General features: G+C 39.4%; 1 protein-coding gene across 4 annotated transcripts in view; it reads right to left on the reverse strand.

Moving 5' to 3' along the window:
* DOCK1 (dedicator of cytokinesis 1) overlaps positions 1–22,280 on the reverse strand; it is a 371,865-nt gene that overhangs the window by 16,293 nt on the left and 333,292 nt on the right. For all 4 annotated transcript variants that reach the window (XM_083740981.1, XM_083740979.1, XM_083740982.1 and 1 more), the window contains exons 44-50: positions 20,320–20,406; positions 14,902–15,078; positions 13,675–13,758; positions 9,131–9,268; positions 5,126–5,271; positions 3,433–3,631; positions 139–289 (exon numbers count right to left, since the gene is read on the reverse strand). In XM_083740981.1, coding sequence (XP_083597107.1) covers positions 139–289; positions 3,433–3,631; positions 5,126–5,271; positions 9,131–9,268; positions 13,675–13,758; positions 14,902–15,078; positions 20,320–20,406 — 982 coding nt within the window. The remainder of the gene's footprint in view (positions 1–138; positions 290–3,432; positions 3,632–5,125; positions 5,272–9,130; positions 9,269–13,674; positions 13,759–14,901; positions 15,079–20,319; positions 20,407–22,280) is intronic.

A 22,280-nucleotide genomic window follows, 5' to 3' on the forward strand; every position in this document is an offset into this window, starting at 1 on the left:
TGTTCAAGTACATCAGAAAAATACAAAAGTTTGGTAAATTACTATTTCTTACCTGCCCTTCACCCAGCGGTCCCGGGGTGGGGTTATAGCAGTGTAAAAAGATAAGTTAGTGTGATTAATCAGTTAAAGCAGACTTACTGGACTGTAAACTGAATGAAAGCTTGGTCCTTGGAGTGACTGGTGGAGGGATGGTTTGAGAAGGCGGTGATGGGGAAACAGAAAAACGTTTTTCACTCCCCATGATGTTAATAACTTGGCTCTTTGGTCTTTGTGGTCTCAATGGACTGATCTGCATTTGGTTAAAAAAAAAAAAAAAGCAAGCAAGACTCAATTTGAAGTATACCTTCCACACATACATCACACAGTCCAAGGATATATAATTTGTTCTTACAGCACAGCTGCTGGAAACAAAGGAGGAAAGATTTCTTAGTGAGCCATTGACCTTGTGATAAATATGTTCTTAATGTAACAACACAGCGATAAGGAAAAAACGGTTTTTGTCTCAATGCAGTATTCTTCTAAAATATATCCTTGGCTTGTTCTTTCTTAAACACAGTTTTTGTGGCCTTGAATGTACAGTCAATTTTTAAAAACATACTTTTTAGGTGTTTCCAGGTTTTATTTAACAAAATGGCAGCTGGCTATTCCTATCATAGTTACACCTTGTTATAACCTTTAGGAAAACTAAAAGATATACCACTTACACCACTAGGTTTTTGTTTTATATACACTAGATTGTTTTCATGAGAATTCTCTGCTAGAAACATATTGCTATATTTAGAGTATTTCTCAAAGCACAGGCCACAGTGCAAAATATGCTTGGTGGAAACATATCTTACCATCATAACACACATATTTCTTTTTCTTCTTAAAATACTGACTAATATTTCTAGTTGCTGATAGGATTTCTTTATTCTTAGAGATACTGAACTAACTTCCTGTGCCTAGTGAACCATAAAACTCCTCAAAAGTAACTGCAGAGGGGTAATGATCCATACACAACAGAAATGTACTTAGAAGACTCTTGTGGCTTTCATACCGCTGAATATTGTTGCAGATGATTTTGTGTTCTGTCACTTAAAGCCAAGTCACTTTGAGCAGGGAGCACTGTAAGAATGGACTTTTATGGTCTACAGCAGGGATTCTCAAACCTTCTACCCCAAGAGCACACTTTAAAGAGCTGAAAATTATTGAGGCCCAGCAGTCACAAAATGGTAGCAAATGAAGACAGAGTTTAGTACAATCAGCTGGCAATGACTAACATCCCTTTCTACTGATCTCTAAACCATCTTTAGAAATTGCTAAGTTCTTTGCTGCAGTTTTTTCCTTATGGCAACGAGTGCCATACCTCAGCTTTCCTCAAGCAATTTGTTCTAGAGCTAATGACTCCCCTACTTTAGGCAGAATTTGCGGATTCTGAGGATGTACCTCAAGAATAATTCTTCATTTAACCTTTTTTCCTTCCAAGGCCCACATTTCTCAAAGAACTTTTACTGACTTGCTATTGTCTTCTCACATTTAACTTGTGCCCTTTTCCTCACCCCTCAATCTGCTTGTTTATTTCATCCCTGCTCCCTGGCGCCTTTACACTTACTTCTTCCTCCTGTAACACCTTTTCTTGCTTATCCCCTTGCTTTTAATTCCCAGTTAACCTTCTGTCTCACTTTCTAGAGGAAGGAGACTTTCCTTCTCTCCTGCTCACCTGAAATTCTCTGTCTCTCGGCCACCTTTACGCAGTATACAAGGAACCGGTGGTGCTGGTATTGGCCCAACTAAAAGGTCTGGCTAGGGGTTAGGGCAGTAAAGTGAGAAGGCCGTGGGCAGGCTGTAGCACTGTGGCCCACTGTTTGAGAAATACTGCATTAGAGGAAGTCATCTATTCTATTCTCTTGCCGACACAATTCAGAGCATTTTCATGTACTTAAATCTCCAAGCTTGCCTAGATAGGTCTGCCTTGGTAAAGAAAAAATACAGGAAACTGCTGTTAGCAAAATAATGTTGGAAAGTACCTTTCACTGCTCCAGGCAGGAAGTTTTTTCTAGCCCTATAAACAAACAAAATTGCTTTCTATTTCAGGACACAGGTTTTAAACCGTTTGTTTAATTTTCATGGTTACTTATGTTAATTAATGTTTTTCTACAAAGAGCATTTCCCCAGTTATATAGGAATCTCAGTGAATCCAGAATAAAAATACGATTTTTATTAGTTTAGCCTAATTAAAAAAAAATGCAAGGGGCTAATAATACTACTTGTCCTTGAATCAATGATATGTTCAGCCAATTACGCTGATGTTTGACACACTTTCTCACAGTCTTGTTTTAATACTTTGAACTAGTCTGAGCCTCAGCCTCTGGAATGAATGAATGAAGAATGAGAGGCCATGTCAAAGAAGTTGGTCTGCTATGTAGAAAGGATCTACACAACAAATCTAAAGAACTATTGTTGATAATTGTAAATACTGAAGCATTTAAATAGTCTTTGTAGAACAGATCAGAAGCATGCAAGAACGCTTTAATTACGAACAATTTTCTCTTCATAAAGTTTATATCTCTGTTTTTGATCCCCCAGTTAAATTACCATGGTGATTTACCAAGTGCATAGCTGAGAAAGCTTCCTTATTATGTATTTCAAGAACTGAGGACTTCTCTAAGATTAAATAAATTGATGACAATTCATTAAAAATACTGATGAAAAACTGGAAGGGTAGATTCTAACCACTGGCAGACTGTGTCTATAAATTTACTGTACGGCTGAGAGCTGCTGAGATGCAGAATTTGTAGCATGTCAGTGGGGCAGCCCAAGACATTTTGCTGCCTGATCCAAGGAAAAGATAACAGCTCTCCCATTCTATATGCAGAAGCTGACCAGACTGACAGCTGCAGCTTATTTCAACCCTAGTTATGGGATAGTGCCCTCCTAGTAATCTAGTTAAGAGATTGTAGGGCAGGCAGTGTGGCCCACACACCACTATCATTTGCCATCTCACTTCCATTCTCTGCCCCAGCATCTGAGATGGATGCCTCACCTTTTAATGTATCATTTATAGAAAGTAGTCTTCTTCCAAGTAAAACAATTTAATGAAAGCTGTGTTTTTATCCCTATACTACTTGGCATTATATTACTGATGCCCCTAAAGACAGTGAGCATCTGTAAAAGTAGTTTGTTTGATTAATTAACCTTTTCAGAGCATTTTCTTTCAGCTACATGTCAGAATAAATCTGCTACCTTTTAACTCCAAAGCATTTAAAGTTCGCCTGAACGTTACGTCGCTTGCCAAACAGACTGCAAGTATTTGAAATGTGGAATTTACTCTTTTAAACTGGATACTGCTCCAGCAATAGTGTCAAGCACACCATCATTTCCCTGCAACTTTCGTTGTGTTTAGGTGTGTTGAAGCCATTATCATTTTACACATAGGCCAGTTATCATTACCGTTTCTGAAAGTATCACTGCTTCAGACTGTTGCAAAGAGATATCTGTCGACTTGAATTCCTTTTCAAATATCTCTTGGTGCTTGCTGTTTCTCTTTTCTTTCTTCTTCTCCTTCTTCTCTTTATCCGGATCATCCTTGTCCAACTTGTCTTGTGACCGAGAATGCATCTTCTTTGGTAGAAGAGGCTCAAGCACAAACCTGAAGGGTATAAACATTTGCTGTACTAAGGCCATCACTATATCAGTACCAATCACTACATCTTTAGGTGCAGCACCACTTTAGTGCTCCATCCCTTCATCAACCAATCAAACTTAATGATACTATAATGGGGGTGACAAAACAACTAATTCATTTTGGCTATTGATCAAAATTTACCGCAAACTATTATGGAACAGCCCTAGCAATTCATGTAGTAGACTAACAGTGCAATTCTATAAACATCTACTCAATAGCTAAGTGTCATTGTGTTAAATGAGACTTACATTCCAGTTAAGTATGTATAGGAATGCAGCTTCGGCACTCAATTCAAATTCACAATTCAATACACTTTATGAAGTGAAAAACACCTGTATGGATTTTTTTTAATATACCTGTAGTTTATAACCTCTCAGGGCCAAAGTATAGGTTATATTTATTTACACTGTCTGCTTTTCTTTTGGGGAAGCTAGAAGTTGTGGCATCTCTATCTGGAAAGTGATCCCGATTCATAGCAGAGGTGCATGGTAGTTGCCTGCAAGAAACCTCCCACCTACTACTGTTTGCCACCAGAGTTGCTGTTACTTCAGGAGCAGACAGCAGCTCGTTTTGGGGGAGTGGTTTCCGGCAGGAAACTGGCAAGGTCCCTTATGCATTAGAAGAATGAACAGGGTCAGTTTTAAGCTCCCCCCACCCTCCCAAAGCTGGTAGTTTGGCTGGCAGAAACCTAAGTCTACGAAACTGTGCTTGTGTGAATGTTGAAGTAAAGAACAACTGAAAATATTTGTACAGCCACCATATGTCTTTGTAAATGTGTATCACATGTCAAAGGTAGCAGACATGTATACGATTGACCGATGCAGGGCATGGTTCTCTTTCAACATGCAGGAGTATCTGCATAGCCAACTGTCCCTTCTCCCTGCAAATGGCTACTGGTTGTTGTGTGACCAAAGGGAAAAGGGAGGGGCATGTAGAACATAATGGAGATATGCTGCTACAGAACCACTAAGGGTTCTGCTCTACTTCTAAGTGCCCTCTCAAGTCACAAGGTATCTCAGCTCTTTGGAATGCCCTCTCTCTCAGCTTCGAAGAGCAGCTGCAAAGAATGATAGAACACCTGACTTCACATGTCAGAAACATTGTGAAGCATTCCAAAGCTTTTTAAAAATTAACACTGCAATTAGCATTGTAAGTGTCAAGAACTGCAGGGATTCTTAATAAGTATGAGACCAGCGTTCAGTCTCATAAACTGTCCTTCATGAAATCTTAACTTCAATACTTTAAGTAAATAGAAGAGAGTGGTAAATTCTCAGGCTAAGGAATTTTATTGCTAATATCTCAACACAAGATTTTTTTTTTTAAAAAACCTACCTGAAAATTTTAATATATGGATCAAAAAGCCCAAAGAAAATGTGGAGCAGGCATATTTATGAACCTTAGGAGTATGAGCTAGTAGAGAAAATGCTACAAAGTATGCATGCAGTAGACCACACGTACCCATCAGAGCCTGGTCTTGAAGGTGCGCTGTCAGATGAAATGGAGGAAACTGAAGCAACAGACAGTGGCCTTGAAGATGAAGGCATCGTGAATGATCTAACCATGGACCTTGGCCGACTACCTCGTCTGTCATCCACGCTTGAGGGCTACAGAAAGAGCAAGTATCGTTCTTTTATTGCCAGAACACTTCCAAATACATGAATGTTATAAAAGATGTACTTTTATTTAGGTGTCATTCATTTCATTCAGAAGAGTGAAAACGTTTTTCTTGAGGAAAGGTATTTTGAAATAAAATTATATTATTCAAGGCCACAGAAATTATAATGCTATCATTCATTCACATGTATATGTAGCCTTTTAACTAGAGTGGCTAGCCTGGTTCAGATGTTGCTGAACTACAACTCTCATCAACTACACCCAGTGTGGCCAATGATCAGGGATGATGGGAATTGTAGTTCAGCAACATGTGAAGGGCCAAAAGTTAGCCACGTTGCTTTAAACAACTGAAATAGATAAAGATGTTTATTTATTTTATCTAGTTAATTTATATACCACTTTCTATTTCAACAAAACTCTCTAAGTGGTTTATATATTTCATCAAAAAGGAATCAATATAAGAAATACAATATGAATTCTACACTCAAAACCAAAAAAACCAACAACTACTCCTAAATCCACAACTCCCCCCCCCCCCCAACAATATGGAGATTTATCTTTTCCTCACCATCAGGCTCTCACCCTGTAGGGAGCCTGGAATACCACCAACACACCCGATTCTTACTACCTCACAGGGAGAACCCCAGTCAATCTGGCAAAATAAATGACTTTACAGAAGCACACATATTAGTACTGAGGCACACAAATCTAGTTTCACAGATGGAAGAAACAAGAAAGGCAGAATTTACAGTTCTGAATATTTATTCAAGGTTTGTTACCCATTAATAACTAATATATGCACAAAATAATTGAATTCTGCCAACAAAAATAGGAACCCCATGCTGTTTGATCACAGGTAGATTTTCCGCCCTGCCAACTAGTAGGAGGCTGGTGCTGCACGAAGACAGACAGAAGTGATAAAACACTATGCATTCTGACAGAGCTGAGCTGCAGATCTGTGTGAGGCTGAGAAGATAATATCTGGATATAAGCATAGCAGTCAAATACCAGAATATGTTAAAATGTTCTACTGAAACAAATGACATATAAACAGGGCTTATATCAACGTCTCTCTTCTCACAGGGAGCACATTATCATCTAGGGCAGTAATTTTATATGCTTTCTCGTGGCTTTTCCAATGTTTTCAAGTTGTAAGAAAGAGAGATATTCCAACATGTAGGGCTGGCCCAGGACATATTGCCACTTGAGGCAGCCTCCTGCCCCTTCCTTCCTTCCTCTTCACAGCTACCTAGAGATGACCTGGGGGGAAGGGGGGGGAGAAAAGGAGGCTAGAGAGGAGCAGTCACTTCAGATGGCAGCTCCAGGCCTTACTGCTAGCTTTGCTGCCCCCCCCCCGCACCTGTGGCAGGTGGCAGTGGCAGTGGCAGCAAGCACTGTGTTGCTCAGACCTGTATCTGCCACCTGAGGTGGCACTCCAAAGGTTATGTAGGTTTTAATAAGATTAAACATTGTTGACTGCTCTACTCACTATGAATTATGCACAGTAATGAATTAAGCTCTATATTTAAAGAATACGTAATAGAAATGGGTTTCCAATTTTGATAAGCAGCCCATCCAGCATGGCTGATACCGCTATAAGGGAAGCTTGTTTTTCGATTTTCAAAAAAGGAAAGAAACAAAACTATACAATCAAGTTGTGTGCAGCAAGACATTAGTGAGACTTAAGCAATTTCTAATTGCATACTTGGACACAAATTATACCAATTGTGACGATAATGTATCTCTTAAATGACAGGAGGGTCTCATTATTTTGCCTAGCTTCAGTGTTCATACATGATTTGTGTGGTTAATAAAGCTTGAAAAATCTACTCCTCTGTGTGGGACCAAATACACAACATATGTCACAATGACAAAAGCAGAGAGAGCAATATTGAGCTTGTACACTCAAGATTTACAGTTATACATTTTTTGATAAATTTTGGAGTGCATATATATTTGTTTCATCATAAAGTGTGGAAGGGGGAATAAATTACATGAGCACTTCTATGTTGTTGTTTTTTAGTGCATTATAAATTCCATTTCAAATATGCAGCTATTCCAAACAAAACATCCAAGACCAATATAAGGAGTTTTACTTAGTTAACGCCCAAAGCATAAAACCAATAAAGCCTCTCAAATAGGCCTGATGCAGATATAATGCTAACCCCTGGAAATGATATTTCACAAATTTTATTCCTTGATACCTGCCTTTGACTTCAAAGGATGGATGCTTCAAAAAGGTGTCGGATACCACCTGAGGATTTAATCTCATGACAAAATTGTAAAAAAAATGCATACTATCTTGATTTTAAACCAAGCAGGTCTCTCACAGTGAACCTGGAAAGTATACTGTAAAATCTAACCTTTCTGGTTACCTCTTAGGGTTTATATTTGGTCACTCTTAAATACTTGAAAATGTTGTTATGTATACTAATCTTTTCACAGAATACTGAAATGTCTCCTGCAAGCACTCCTGACTTCAAACTATACTTCAACGAAGAAACTTCAAAGGAACATTCCAGCATGAAATTGCTTAACCATTATTTATTTATTTGGACCCAGCTGAAATTGGGGTTACCTATCTCACTACAGAACATAATTGTCCATTTCTTAATGTTATGCTAGCTTCCCAGCAGACAAGTCTCGGGAAGGGACATGGATAAGACAGTGGGAAGGTTGACATGCTCTTGCCCTGATCCCCCTGCAGCCTTCCCATCTCCCTCCGATTAAGCAACAGTGAACCACCTGTTGGGAGGCTAGCATAACAGCTTCACCCCACACTGTGAGCTGCTTCTGCTCTGAACTTACTCAGGGGAACCTGGGGTCATCAGATGTCATTGGACAACAACTCCCAGCATCCCTGGTGACTGGCCTTGCTGCCTGGGGCTGATAGGAGTTGGAACCCAACAACATTTGCAGGGCTACACATTGCCTAGCCCTGTTAAATAGATTTGGCTCAGCACAGAAATATGACAAATCTATTGCTTACTACTGGTCTTTTGGTCCCACTATGTATATATTTCTCTTTTGACCCATTTAAATGTAAATATATAATATGCAAACATATAAACATATGCATACGCCTGCCAATTAAAGACTTTATCAGACTAAAGACTGTCCTAACCCAGGAACATTTATGCCACAATAAACTGAAAAGATGTTAAGATTTTACGAGCCTCTGTTGTTTTTGCTACAACGGATTATCATGACATGGCTATCGCCAAATCTTTAATTGAGTTGTTTTGATACTCTCAAAATACTAGAATTTAGGCCATCCGCTAAAGCTGAATGTTGGAAGATTCAGGAGGAACAAAATAAGTACTTCTTCACACAGTGCAGGAGTTAAACTATGAAATTTGTGGTTGTAGTAATGAGTTTAGACCAATCCACGGAGGGTAAAACTATCAACGGCTTCTAGTCATAAGGGCTGTGTATTGCCTACCTCAGAGGCAGTATGTACAAGTGGAAGGAAAGCAGTTGTGTTCATGCCCTACTTTCAGGTCTCCCATCTGTTTGGCCAGTGGGTGAACAGGATGCTGGACAAAGTCTTTGATCTGATCCATTATGGCTCTGCTTATGTTGAGTACACCTGTGTGAAAGCCTGTTCACAACTTCTGTCTTACTTTTATGCATATTTTAATAAAACACTGAATTTCACTTGACTGTACCATCGATTTTGTCATATTAAATAGAAATGGAACTGGGTTTAAAACAGAGCATCCTCTGAGATGAGCGAGACCTATTCTGCCTCAGAGCCCCTATAATAGTGCAGAATCTGCAGGGAAACAAAAGGTTTAACATTATTTACATTTCCCATTCTAAAACCGATATTTTACGAGAACTACTTACAAGACTCCTGACACCATATTGCTTTTCAACTTTTTCTTTCAGTTGCTTAAAACAGGCTTCCATCCTCTCATGAAATGGCCTAAGTGCTTCTGTGACTTTATCTCCATGAATTCGGATACCTTCTGTCAGGAATGGTATCTGAAACAGAAATTTATATTTCCATTAATTTTCTGGTCTTGTGTCAAAAGAACAAAAAAGGAGCAAAACAGGAATTTCATCTTAACATATAAGGTGCTGTGGAATTGTAACACCTTGGAAAACTATACAAGAACATGCACAATCTCACTTTTGCCTCCAGTGACTCTTAGGGGGAAAATGAGTTTGTGCAAGTCTGTGCAGTTGCTAATGTGGTTAGTCAAAAAAACCTACAAACACCCAGATATTTACAGTTTGGGCATGTTCTTGTTCAGTTCTTTGTCTTTTGAAATAAATGGAGTCATCACATTTTGAGATGCACAGCTAAATTAATCAGGATGAATAAATATTCCATTTACATTATGCTCAAAAGAATACCAAGGCATACCACGCCTTAAATTAGCATGCTGATGAATGCCGACACTCAAGCTACACTATTAATGTCAGCTCCAACAGATTTCCAGAGAATAAATAGTCGGAAACAAACAAAGCCTGCTTCTGGTTAACAAATGCTATTTATGACCCTTTGCACCACACTGAAAAACAAAACAAAATACTCTACTGCATTTTGTGCACATCAGTATTTGTTAATAAAATGTAGAAAACTATGTGTTCAATGCTAAACCTAAATTTCTAATTGGAAATTGGTTTTCCAATATTTTAGAAGAGGGAGAGATAGAGATGAGAAAAGGCAAAATTATTCCTTTTGTATAATTGAAAATAATCATTTATGTGAAGGGCTGCTGTCAAAAAATACCCATGCCAAGGTAAGATTACATAATTAGCTCGTAGTGTGGAGATGTGACTGACCTTTAAAATGTTTTAAGGGTGATATTTCATTCCCAAAGCTATAGACCTCCTATTAGTCTCTTCTCCCTCAAACTTAAAAGTGGGTGGGGGTTGAAATCTTTTACCAAGATACACAGTTTTGGAGTTTGATATTCTCCACAGCAATCAAGCTAAGAGGCTTCTGCTTAATAATTCATAATTAAACCATAATACTGATTAAAAACAGATCCCCCCCCCAACATCGCTGAACATCCATCTAAATTAGAAGATTTACAAGTATGGAAGACAATATAACTGAACTGCATTTTATACAAATTCAATGAATCTTGTCAGGATGAAATCCTGAATAAAATTTGTTTTCTTGACATTTAGCAGCACACAGCTGCTGCTTCTCTTGGCACTTTTGAAGGAAAAGACCAAAGAAGCACAATATTTCAACTGTAGCCACGGGTATTTATAGCCCATATGGATTTGTCCTTGGCAGCGGAAAAAAATAAACATTAAAATTGCCACTTTGATTAGAACTAATGAAGCATATTTTTTGTTAATCACCAAAGAGCAACTTCCAGCTATCTTCCATATGGCAATTAAATACAGGGAACCACAGTTGTGTTATTTTTGACCAGGGAAAGATAAGCCACAAGAGAAGCTAGCTTTCCTAACGTATTTGCTGCAGGGTCATTCCTGACTTTTATGGGTTTAAAATATGATAAATGATGGAATGTGACATAAGTGATGCAGCCCACTTCAGAAAATTATCATGGAATATATCTGCTAAAGCAATATCAACACGTTGGTGCACTGGACAATCATGAAAAATGTTGCACTATTGTCATTTACATTGAAAATCGCATGATTTAGGATTTTGGGGCCGTTGTTTGCTTATGTTACAGTGGAAAGAGCCAGGTGCACTGGTCAGAAAAAGGCAACTGGTGGCCTCAGGGTCTAATTCGGCTCTGGAATAGATCCTGGTTCAAATAAACCAACTGAATGTAAACCTCAGCCAGGGTGTAGCCAAAGGATTGTTAACTCCCTACCTATCAGAAAGCCCTTCCCATACTGTGCATGCTCTCTCTCAGTCACAGGCAAAAATATGAAGCTTATAATAAGGAGAGAACTCTGGCAACACCTCGCATTGAGGAGGAGTAGAGGTTTGAAGAAAGCATTCACCTTTTCTTCCTTGGAGACCACAAGATTAAATCAGTGGGGAGAGCCAGTGCTGTCAGTCCTTGACAGGCCCGGTCCATCCATGAGGCAGAGAGAAGCAGCTGCCTCAGGTGGAGGAAGCCATTGAGGTAGTGCTGCCAAGGCAGCACCACGATAGGCACTGAACTACACTGGGCTTTTTGCCATATCAGATAACCACATCTTTACTTAAGCATTTATTTGAAGTTCTTCCTGCTCAAATGGTTCGCATGCTCCATGCAGTTGGTGCTGGAAATGGCCACTGATGCACTGCTTGGTTGTAACTTCCCCTTGCTTTTGGGCAAAGCGTGTGGATGGGAATCATGCGAAGGAATGTATTCATATCTTTGGGGTGGGGTGGGGGGATGCCATGGCATTTTGTCACATTTTTGTGAATCCACCTATTAATTTAATTAATTAAACTAATTAAATGGCACTTTTTGCCTTCTGGAACAAATGAAATAATTTACAGAAAGGTTTAATTCTGGACACTCTGATGTGGCATTTAAAACTCATCTCCGTGTCTTCCTAGCAGCAGCAATATCAGGGGGGGGGAAAGTTTGCTTCTATTAATCTGGTTGGTTTATGTTTCTTAGCTTTAAGCAAGAAAACATGGAAATGCACAAGAGAGGTGGAAATGATGTGCATCTGTATTAAAATAAATGTGTATTGTTAAATATGCAACCTTGCAATAATATACAAATTTTGCTAGCACGCTAATTCTCTTCTGGGTAAACAGTGTGTCCATGAGCACCATTAAACTTCATTTTTAACATAGTTATTAGGGGCAATGACACAGTGCTGACATTAAGTTAGTCTCCCGGGAACAAATTATTTTTCTCTGTAGGAATGAAAACTCCTAAAATCCAATCTGTTGTAAAAGCTTACCAGGGTGGGGGAATCAATAGAATTTCAGAGGACCACACGAGTTTTTGTTCAGCAATACTTTCATGGTCCATAGAGAATTTCTGAATATTATATCTTAGCTTTCTTCAAAATCTAAAATATAGGCCTCTGGAAATTTAAATTATTCCTCTTATAATAAGGACACAACTGAATATAAAACAACATGAATGTAGCAGTGTTGTTGTTGTTGTTGTTTTAAAAAAAGCAGTCAGTCACATCTGTGAAATGCATCATAAAATTATCCTGAGGCCAAACACACAATATTTGCATATAACTATACGACAGATGCTGGAATGAGCTTTCTAGTTTTCCTCCCTAATACATTCAGCATTTGACAGTAATAACAGCAATCCTTAACAAACAAAAAAAAAGACTACTGTACTTGAGCTTCACAATTAAAAAGAGAGAGATCCAAAAAAGGTAGTGCTGCACAATTTTCTATAATTAATACTATTTTTCTTCATAGTCTTGCAAGGTGAATGAGAGGAACATCTTACGGAATCCTCTTCTTTATATACACAATTGAGCAGATGAAAACAGGAGTTTCAGAACTATCCTAGTCTTAATCTAGGTAGGTAAGAGGCAGTGCTTTTTCCTTTCCTCTCTTTGTTAGGGTCAGTTGTGATGGTTACCAATTCCATTTTCCGTCACAGGGACCAACTCAAATAGATACAGATACATGAAAGAAATATCGGCTGACTGGGCATCCATGATTCCAGTTTCTGCTTCCCAGAGGTGATTTGGGCATATGTCTGGCTGAAAAAGCCTGACGTTGTGTTTATTTAAAATACTGTCTTGAGCAGGGGGTGTAAACAAAGATGCACTAGATTTGAAGTTACTTCATTCACATGGCTGCATCCTAAGGAACGCTTGGATTATTCCATGTGGAGCAAACTAGCTAAAGTACAACAGAGTGTTTTTTATTAATTTATTTCATAAATACACCACAGTTCTAGGAAAAACCTCAAGGCCATACATCTGCCCCACTCCAGCTATCAGTCCCTAATGCTTAAGTCTCCATCCCATAACTTTGTTCTGCATCTAGCACACCCTTGGCATAAAATAAGAATTTCAGATTGAATGTGAATCTTTAGTCTGGTCCAGCCATCCTGCAGTGCTCCAGAGTGAGTATTTACAGCAGAACTTTTAAGCTACCATACCTATCACTTACCTTTTCTTCTTCTTTTGCCCCTAGAGGTAAATCAGTCCCAGCTGGGAGGAAATGCCACACTGAACTAAACTATACTATGATAGTTTCTAAGCTGAAAGTTCCAGTGCTCTCAGATCTTTAAATTGTGAACTTAACAGCAGGAGATAAAATTGTGGGTTAATAGTGCTAGTCACATTTGGGAGTATAAAATGACAAACTATGTCAGACACAGAAAGATGAACTTTAACTCCTGTTTCAAGGCATTTGAAATGCCATAGAAACATATACACTGGAGTGAATTCTTTGATGCCTGAGTTTTGTCAAAAATGACAGCGGGCTGCCTTTGAATGCCACTTGGTTCCTTGACGACGTGATTTACCTGCCATGCGATTAGGTCCTTCAATTTTTCAATTTTTTCATGATCTTCTGGATGGTCATACACATATTTTTCAGTAAAAAAAGCCTAAGGGGAAAAAATGTCATTTTACAGAAGAAATAATACATTTGACAATGTAGAAGAACTGATAAAAAGTGAAAATACTTATTTAGCCATTTTCATTAGAATATGAACTTTTCAAACTGGAAGTGATATGCAGAAAAGTAGCAATGCTGAAATAGGCACATAGGTGCGCAAGTGTGTTTTCTGTGCTTACTGGCTTTCACTAGTGTGTGGGAACCAAGGAGCTGAGAAGGGTGTGCCAGTACAGTGATACCTTGGTTCTCAAACTTAATCTGTTCCGGGAGTCCATTTGACTCCCGAAACCATTTGAAAACAAAGGCGTGGCTTCCGACTGGCTGCAGGAGCTTCCTGCATTCAAGCAGAAGCAGCGCATGACGTTCAGCTTCCGAAAAACATTTGCAAACCAGAACACTTACTTCTGGTTTTGCGGCGTTCGGGAGCCGATTTGTTTGACAACTAAGCTGTTCGAGAATCAAGGTACCACTGTACAGAATTCGATAGCACAAACAGGAGTGGAGGGAAGCAAAGCCAAAATTGGACACTTCCCCGAGTCCTCATGCTGCCTACTCAAAGCCAGGTAAGCTGTGTAGTTTCAGAGTTTGGAAAGGAGGTGCGAGGCTCTGGCAGGATCCTAGAGCCCCTCAATCTTCTTCCCCCAAGCTGGGAAAGTGCTAACTAGGCTTTGGGAAGGAGGAGGGAGGACTCTAGGAACCTGTCAGAGCCTTCACACCTCCTTCCCAAAGTACAGCACCTTTATGACCCAGGTTTGAGAAGGCAGAACAAGGGCTGGGAGGGACATCAAATGCTGCTGTGGGCAGCCGAAAAAGGCCTCATGTTGGATCTCAGAAAGCTTGAACAGAAATAAACCACAGATGCTGCCCCAATTGATGCTTATTCAATGTGGGTGGTTGTTGGACCCCAGCTTCAGTGATTCTGAGAGGGGTGGATTGGCATTCTGTCCCTTCCCTCAAAAAGATTGTTACAAGAGGCCTATTTTCAGAAGTATTTGCATACTTGGAATGATTCCTAGAAAAGACAAATATCTTTTAGTAAAAGACAAATATACACTTTTAGTATATATAAGTTCTAGGTTTCTCATCGCAGGAGAGCCAACATGGTTACACAGAGAACACTGAATGAACATACCTTTTCATAGTTGGTGAAGCCACCCATAACCGCAGGATCTACAATGCCATTTAGCAGCATTGACAAAGGATTAATAGGCAGGTTCGGATCACTCAAATGTTGCTGAACCATATTGTTGATTTTGTCATTTGTTAATTGCATGGTTTCAATTGCATTTTCAAGTGGGCTGATTTCAACCTGAGACAATAGCACACAAACACAGAAATCATTAGAAAAATAATTACATATTGGCCTAAATTCAACTGTCAACTGATTTCAAAGTAGAATAATGTTACTATAGTTTCATTTCAGCAATGAGAACAAGAACTGATATTCTTATCATTCTTAAAACACCAGAATGAGCACACATTAAGCCTTGATCCACATATAACATTTGCATTTGCTTATGCAGGTATTCACTCAAACAGGCCCTGCAGGGGGAGGGGGCAGCCGGGGACACTTTCCACCAGGCACCGGCTGCTTTTTTGCTTGAGTTTATAACTTTATTCTAATAGGACTCTTGGCTGGGCCTCTGACAAGTTCTGCATGGGCCTGCACTTTAAACAGCAACACCACCCAATTTATTAAGATATACAGCCTGGTCCACCTAAGACTCATGGCAGCTAAAAAGCAAATGCATTACATCAATCTGTTTAATCTTAAATCACATTACAATGCTATTACTTAGCTGAGCCAAATCCCACCGTCATATCAGCCTCCAAATAAATGTCTTATGACCCTTGACTACATTCACCTGTTAACAATGTGACTTGTATTTAAAATGCTTGCCATGCTAATAGAGTTTTTTTCAATTTTGCAGCTCTATAGACCTATCTAAGTTGCACCTGGGTAGGTCTATTTCCTCCCACCTCTAAAGAGCCACAAGGCTGTACTCTTTTCCTATTGAGGTGCATTATGCCAGGTGATGTTTGAAACACTAAAGAATTTCTAAAGTGGTTTGCAAAGCAGCTGAAAAGCAGGGAAGAAATGATTTGGTCAAAACCCTATTGTAAGAATCAAAAGGGGGTTCTGCCCATGTCACCAATGACTGTTTTAAAAAATCAAACAAATACTATGAGAGAATATAAAGGGGTTAATTGGAATGTGTAAAAAAATGCAAGTCTGTATTTGATTACACTCATTTGCATAAACTTTACATAAGAACACTTCTGTCTACCTATCAGTAACATAACGCATTTCTGAAAGGCACTTATAATCAAATCTTTCTAACTGTCACTCCTACACCTGCACTCTGATTACATCTAACTTGCCTTAATTATCATTTTTTAAAGTGTGTTTTGTGCATTATTTTGGAATGCAAAGTAATATGACAAACAGTTCTGTTGCATTTGCCAAACAAATCTCTGCTCCTCACTGCTGCATCTGACACCGTTGACTTTTAAATGTGGTCAGTATGGGGCATAAATTGAGTTACAGAATGAGTAAAGCCTTGCACGCTGTCCTTCCAAGTGAATGCTGCTTCTAGTGTGCTCAATAGTGTTGGTCAGAACAAAGCTACGTAGATAGACAGACAGATTTAATTTGTCTGCTGCATCTTCAAAAATAACAAAGAAATACGTTACTATACAGATAAAAATGCTGCGGTTAAATATGTTGACTAGACACTGTACATAAACATCAGCCATTGTAAGAACATGAACAGAGTATTTCACATAATCCTGGTCAACACCCATTGTTTTCAGTAATACTGGGGCATGTGCACAATTAGAATTCCGACATGTCTCCCAATAAACACCACCCAAAGGCTGGTTCTCACCATTGCCAGGTTCATTACAATGCCTAGTCATGCTAATTGTACTTCCATGTAATTAACTTTAATCTTATCCTTTCTCTCACTTCATCAGGTTTTTTAGGAAGACCTATACTGGCAAACCAGAGAGAGGGGAAGACGGAATGACTAATGAAAAAGCTGTTCGGACAAAAGGGTTAATGAGTTCAATGAATGGTTGGGAGGTAAGCAGGACTGAGCTTGCTGGCCGCACGCCCAATGCTGCTGCCATCTTGCTGGCCACACTTCACAACAGTTATGAGTTTGGCACCTTGACCAGCTTCCTGCTTAAATGGAGGAGCTGTGCATATATGTACATAGCCCCTTCTCCATACTGAACATGCGGCCATGGCTACTGCATGTGATCCCACCCATGCCTCATGCATTCAGTGTAAACGTGAGGACTCACATCTGAACAGCCCCATAGAATTGATCCTTCTTTGGGGAAGGTCAGTATAGTGTTCCAGGGTTCAACCTGACCTTGAGCTCTCAGGGAGTTCTAGCATAAAGTTGTATCTATCAACAGAAGTGGTTTACGACCAAACAATAATATATGAAGAAAGTAAAATGTTTCCACGGGCAAGGCCAAGAATAATATGCTGGATTAGATGGGCCTCTGGTCTGATCCAGAAGGGCGATTCTTACATGCTTAAAGGTAAAGGTAAAGGACCCCTGACAGTTAAGTCCAGTTGCAGACGACTCTGGGGTTGCGGCACTCATCTTGCTTTACAGGCCGAGGGAGCCGGTGTTTGTCCGCAGACAGTTTTTCTAGGTCATGTGGCCAGCATGACTAAGCCGCTTCTGGCGAAACCAGAGCAGCGCAGGGAAACGCCGTTTACCTTCCCATTGGAGCAGTACCTATTTATCTACTTGAACTTTGAAGAGTTTTCGAATTGTCACGGGGGTTCGAACCACCAACCTTCTGATCAGCAAGCCCTAGGCTTTGTGGTTTAGATCACAGAGCCACCCGTGTCCCTTAAATTTCACCAATCTGAGCCAGCAGTCTTGGGGTTCCTGACTATCTCCATTAAATTTGCATGAGATCCTGGGCTCAAAAGATTTATTAAATGTCCTATACTTATACATTATCTTGAGCAACAACTTATGTAGCTACAGAACCATCTCTGATTATTGACTTCTGCTGATTTCCTAGTTTCTTTGACCCAGCTCCTCTTTATTGCTCTTGGTTCCCTCTCCTGTGAGTTTTATTCAGTGTAATCCTGCTTGGTTTTGCCAGCTGTTTCTTTCACTCAAAGTCTTCCAGCCCTCTAGAACTGTAGTACTTGCCGTATCACCTTGCCTTATATTGCCTAATTCTGTCAGCGCTTCCTGCCCTCCTTATCATGACTAAGAGTAATGGATACCTTCTGGAACCAGACAACCTTTTCCAGGTTAGTGGAAAAATATAAAAACTGTCTAAACTCACGTGGTACCTGAATCAGTGTGATGAATCACAATACTGTGAATAAAAATATATGTATCTGACCCACCAATGTTCTCTGGATACCTTGTTCTTTTAAATCCACAGACTTTGTTTAACTGTAGTATCATAAGATTTGAGGGATCATTTGGCATTGCAACGGTATTTCTGGGTATTAAATGATCTTATTTAATCCATCAACACAGATATTATAAAGAGATCACACATTTTCAGCCAACTGAAGCTAAGCTGTCTTCTACTTCTTTCTCAAACAGCACATTTCTGAAACGAATGTTTGATATCAAGGAGAAGTCATCTCTGAATCAGACAGTACTGTCTACGAATGCCATGGCTAAAAGTTTAAGAGTGCCTTGGTAAAGACTTCTGGTATTTAATATTTGATTTCCTTACACTAAGCATAGCAAATGGCAAGTTTCTTCTGCTGTTTGCTTATGTCTTGATTTATTACAATGTAAATCTGTCTGTGTTCAAACTTTCAAGTCAATGTTTATCTGAATCCTTACCTCTCTCTTCATTGCAAATGCAAACAAATTAACCTGGACAGCATAATGTGTGTGTAGTCATATGAAATTATATGTTAATACTCCCCACTCCCCTTCTTTGAGCTACAAAGAAATATAGACAGGTGGCTGGTGTCAGCTTGGAATTAGCAGAGTTTTAAATTTAAGCATAAAACGCTTGCAATAAATTATTATAATAACTGACTGCTCAACATTCTTCCCTCTGCTCCCAACCTACCATCAAGGGAGAGGTGTTTCCAACCACTCCCACCTTTGCCACATACCAATCTGCTACAGGAGAGGGACACTGAACAACATCATGGGAGGGCTGTTTGTAGGTTTAAGGTGAAACTGTGCAGCTCCCTTGTTTTTTTTTTGCACTGGGTGTTGCATGTTGTTTAAGTAATTTTGTTATATTTATAGTATTGGAATGTCTTTTTTTCTGGAAGGTTACTATATTTGTTGTTTAGCTATCTTACTATGAAATTGTTTTAGTAGTGTTTGTTTGAAATACATCCCTGATTCTTTGCTGTAAGCCGTTCTGAGCATGATTGTGTGGGAAAGTGGCATGAAAATATAATGAATGGATGAATGAATGAACCTTGCTACCCCACACATCAGCTGTTAGCCGCAGAGACTGAGTATGTAAACAAAGCCCTGGTGCACTTCTAGGCTCTTTGGGACGTCCTCCGCCCTCTCTGATGTCCTCTTCGGGCTCCTGGGAGTGTCTCCTCAAAGCCATGAGGACTCCCCCTATCTCTTCTGCCATTTCAGGGTATGAATTGAATTACAGGCATCTCCCCACTACCGCGTGATTGACTCACACGCAACCACATATTAATATTATTTCCTAGCGTCACGCATATATACACAGTCACACATAAGCATGTAAGAGGTGGGGATGGCTGTGTATTATATTCTGAAAAGTATAGTCACTTTTCATTTACATGTTTTCATCTAAAAATACTATGGGAAAGAACAAGGAGCTAATAAGGTATGTTCCAGATATAGAAAAAATGTCCCCTTTGTTAGTAATATTTACACCAGCAAAACATTTTAGAGTTGTGTGAATACATTTCTTATTAAGATGTCACTGAAAAGGTTGGAATAGCTGCAAATTTAACAAGTAAATAAGTGACTTAATGCTGCAGGAATAAGACGTCGGTGCTGGCTTTTACAACTGCCTAGTTTGTGTTTTTAATTAATAAATTTCTTAAAATAAACATCAACATGCATCTCTAATTAAGGAGACTACACAAATCACACACAATGCAATAAAATGCATAAAGGGAAGTGTTATATCACACCAGGGTCTCCAAAGCTGAAGCTGAGGAGGACTTTTTGTGATAATTGTTCAAACTGTGTTGTATGGGACTATTGGTCCTCAGTTGCTAGAAAATAATAGATAGAAAATATTTATGACTTATTTGAAGTTCACTGTTGAACCCACTACAATGAGATTGGATTTGCCATGGTACGAAGAAATTAACCAGTGGTGTCAACCATATTATGGTGATCAGGAGGACCACAATGTACCATGCCAAAGGTTCCTGAAGCAGAAGGGCAGGAACTTAAGCCATAGCATCAACATCAGAAGCAGTATTCATATAATATAAGATCAGCAAACTGTACACGTTCAGTTTTTAAATAAAAAAATAGCAGCCATGTGATTAAGTGACCTCAGTAAAAATCTTCTGAATTGATCTTACCATAAAAACTGATTTGACTTCAAACCATCTTAAAATCCCAGGTAATTTATATCCTGTCACATAAATGGTTCTCTCAATCCACATATTCTGCAAATTTAAGAGAAAAGATTTGAAGTAGAATGTTAGCAGATTGATAGGCTTTATCCTAACCCATCATTTATATCTCCATTATCACAAAAAGCCTAGCTGTAAGTATACAGATACTACAAAGTTGGCTTTTTTTAATGCACCAAAAGAAATCTCATGGATTGCCTGTATGAGCTGGAGGAGTACTCTTCCATCTACCATACTAGATCAACTTTATGTTTCTTCGCTGTGAATCTCTTTATGTGCACACATGTGCTTGCATGCATGTGCCTTGGGTGCATTGCAATCTGTTTTTGCAATTCTTGTTATCTTGTCACTTTTATTACTTTGGATAAATAGCTGTGTAATATGATTTTCAGTACATTACCGAAGATGGGACAGCAGAGCATATTCTGTTCTCCTAACATGGAAGCTGGTAACTGTTGAAAGTTTTCACAACTCCTATCTACTTTGTAGAAGATGAACTCCTTTGGGCTCATCAAGGTCATAGCCCAAAATCATAGGTGGGGAACCTGTTTCCCTTAAGGTGTTGTTGGACTACAACTCCTACCACCCCAAACCATTAGCCAATGCTGACTGGGAATGAAAGAACTCAGCAAATTGCATCAGGTGAGGCAAGGTTGATAATGAATGGGATCAGAGCTGCCAGCTGAAATGGAGAGGAAGTTTAATCTTTTCTTCCCCTACTACAGTCCTGAGGAAAATTCCTTGTCTGAAGGGAGAAAATTTTGGAGAAACTCCAACAATGCCAATGGGAATTTATCCCCAAAGCAAATATAAGCTTCTGAAGATGGATTTTCCTCAGGACCACAGAAGGGGAGGAAAGGGTTTTCCCCCCTCCCCCGCCATGTAAATATGCATTCAAGGCCATCTGCAATATGGCCCTTAAAAAGGTAAAGGTAAAGGTACCCCTGCCCGTACGGGCCAGTCTTGACAGACTCTGGGGTTGTGCGCCCATCTCACTCAAGAGGCCAGGGGCCAGCGCTGTCCGGAGACACTTCCAGGCCACGTGGCCAGCGTGACATCGCTGCTCTGGCGAGCCAGAGCCGCAGACAGAAACGCCGTTTACCTTCCCGCTGGTAAGTGGTCCCTATTTATCTACTTGCACCTGGAGATGCTTTCGAACTGCTAGGTTGGCAGGCGCTGGGACCGAGCAGCGGGAGCACACCCCGCCGCAGGGATTCGAACCGCCGACCTTTCGATCGGCAACTCCTAGGCGCTGAGGCTTTAACCCACAGCACCACCTGCGTCCCAATATGGCCCTTAGAAAGCATCAACTCTAGGGTCTACACACTACACAGCTTAAGGTCTCCCTATAATATGGATCTGGCCTTTAGAAAAATTGAGAGTTTAGTGATCATTTAATAACATCTATCATTATGTTTTTTAAAAAAAACTTTCAAGATTGTGGGTTGTATTCAACATGGTGCTAAGCAGATTTTCTATCAGCATAAGCATTTATTCTAGTGTAATGAAAAAAATATCCACTTCTCCTCCCTAAATCTGTTCAAGTAGACTGGGGGATAGAAATGGGGTGGATCTCCTTGCACTAGCGCTAATCCTTGTGTTTGTGCAAAAATGTAGTTGAATTCCACCCACTGATATATAGGATTTGAAACATAAAAGACTAGCTTCAAAGATCAACCATATGGTTTTGTGAAAATATTATTGCTGCCTATAAGACAGAAATCTATATCTGCATGGCTAAAATGTTTACATTAATGAAGTCAACTTTCAGTAACCGAAACCTGAATTTTCTAAGTGGATGTGTTCTTTGTTTCTTATAGTAAGGATATAACATTTTAAGAGACAATACTCACATCCATGAACAAAATTTTGGTCTCCTAAAATATGCATGCATTTATTTCAAGATT

This window comes from Podarcis gaigeae (genome assembly GCF_964106915.1).
Source record: "Podarcis gaigeae genome assembly, chromosome: 5".
NCBI lineage: Eukaryota > Metazoa > Chordata > Lepidosauria > Squamata > Lacertidae > Podarcis > Podarcis gaigeae.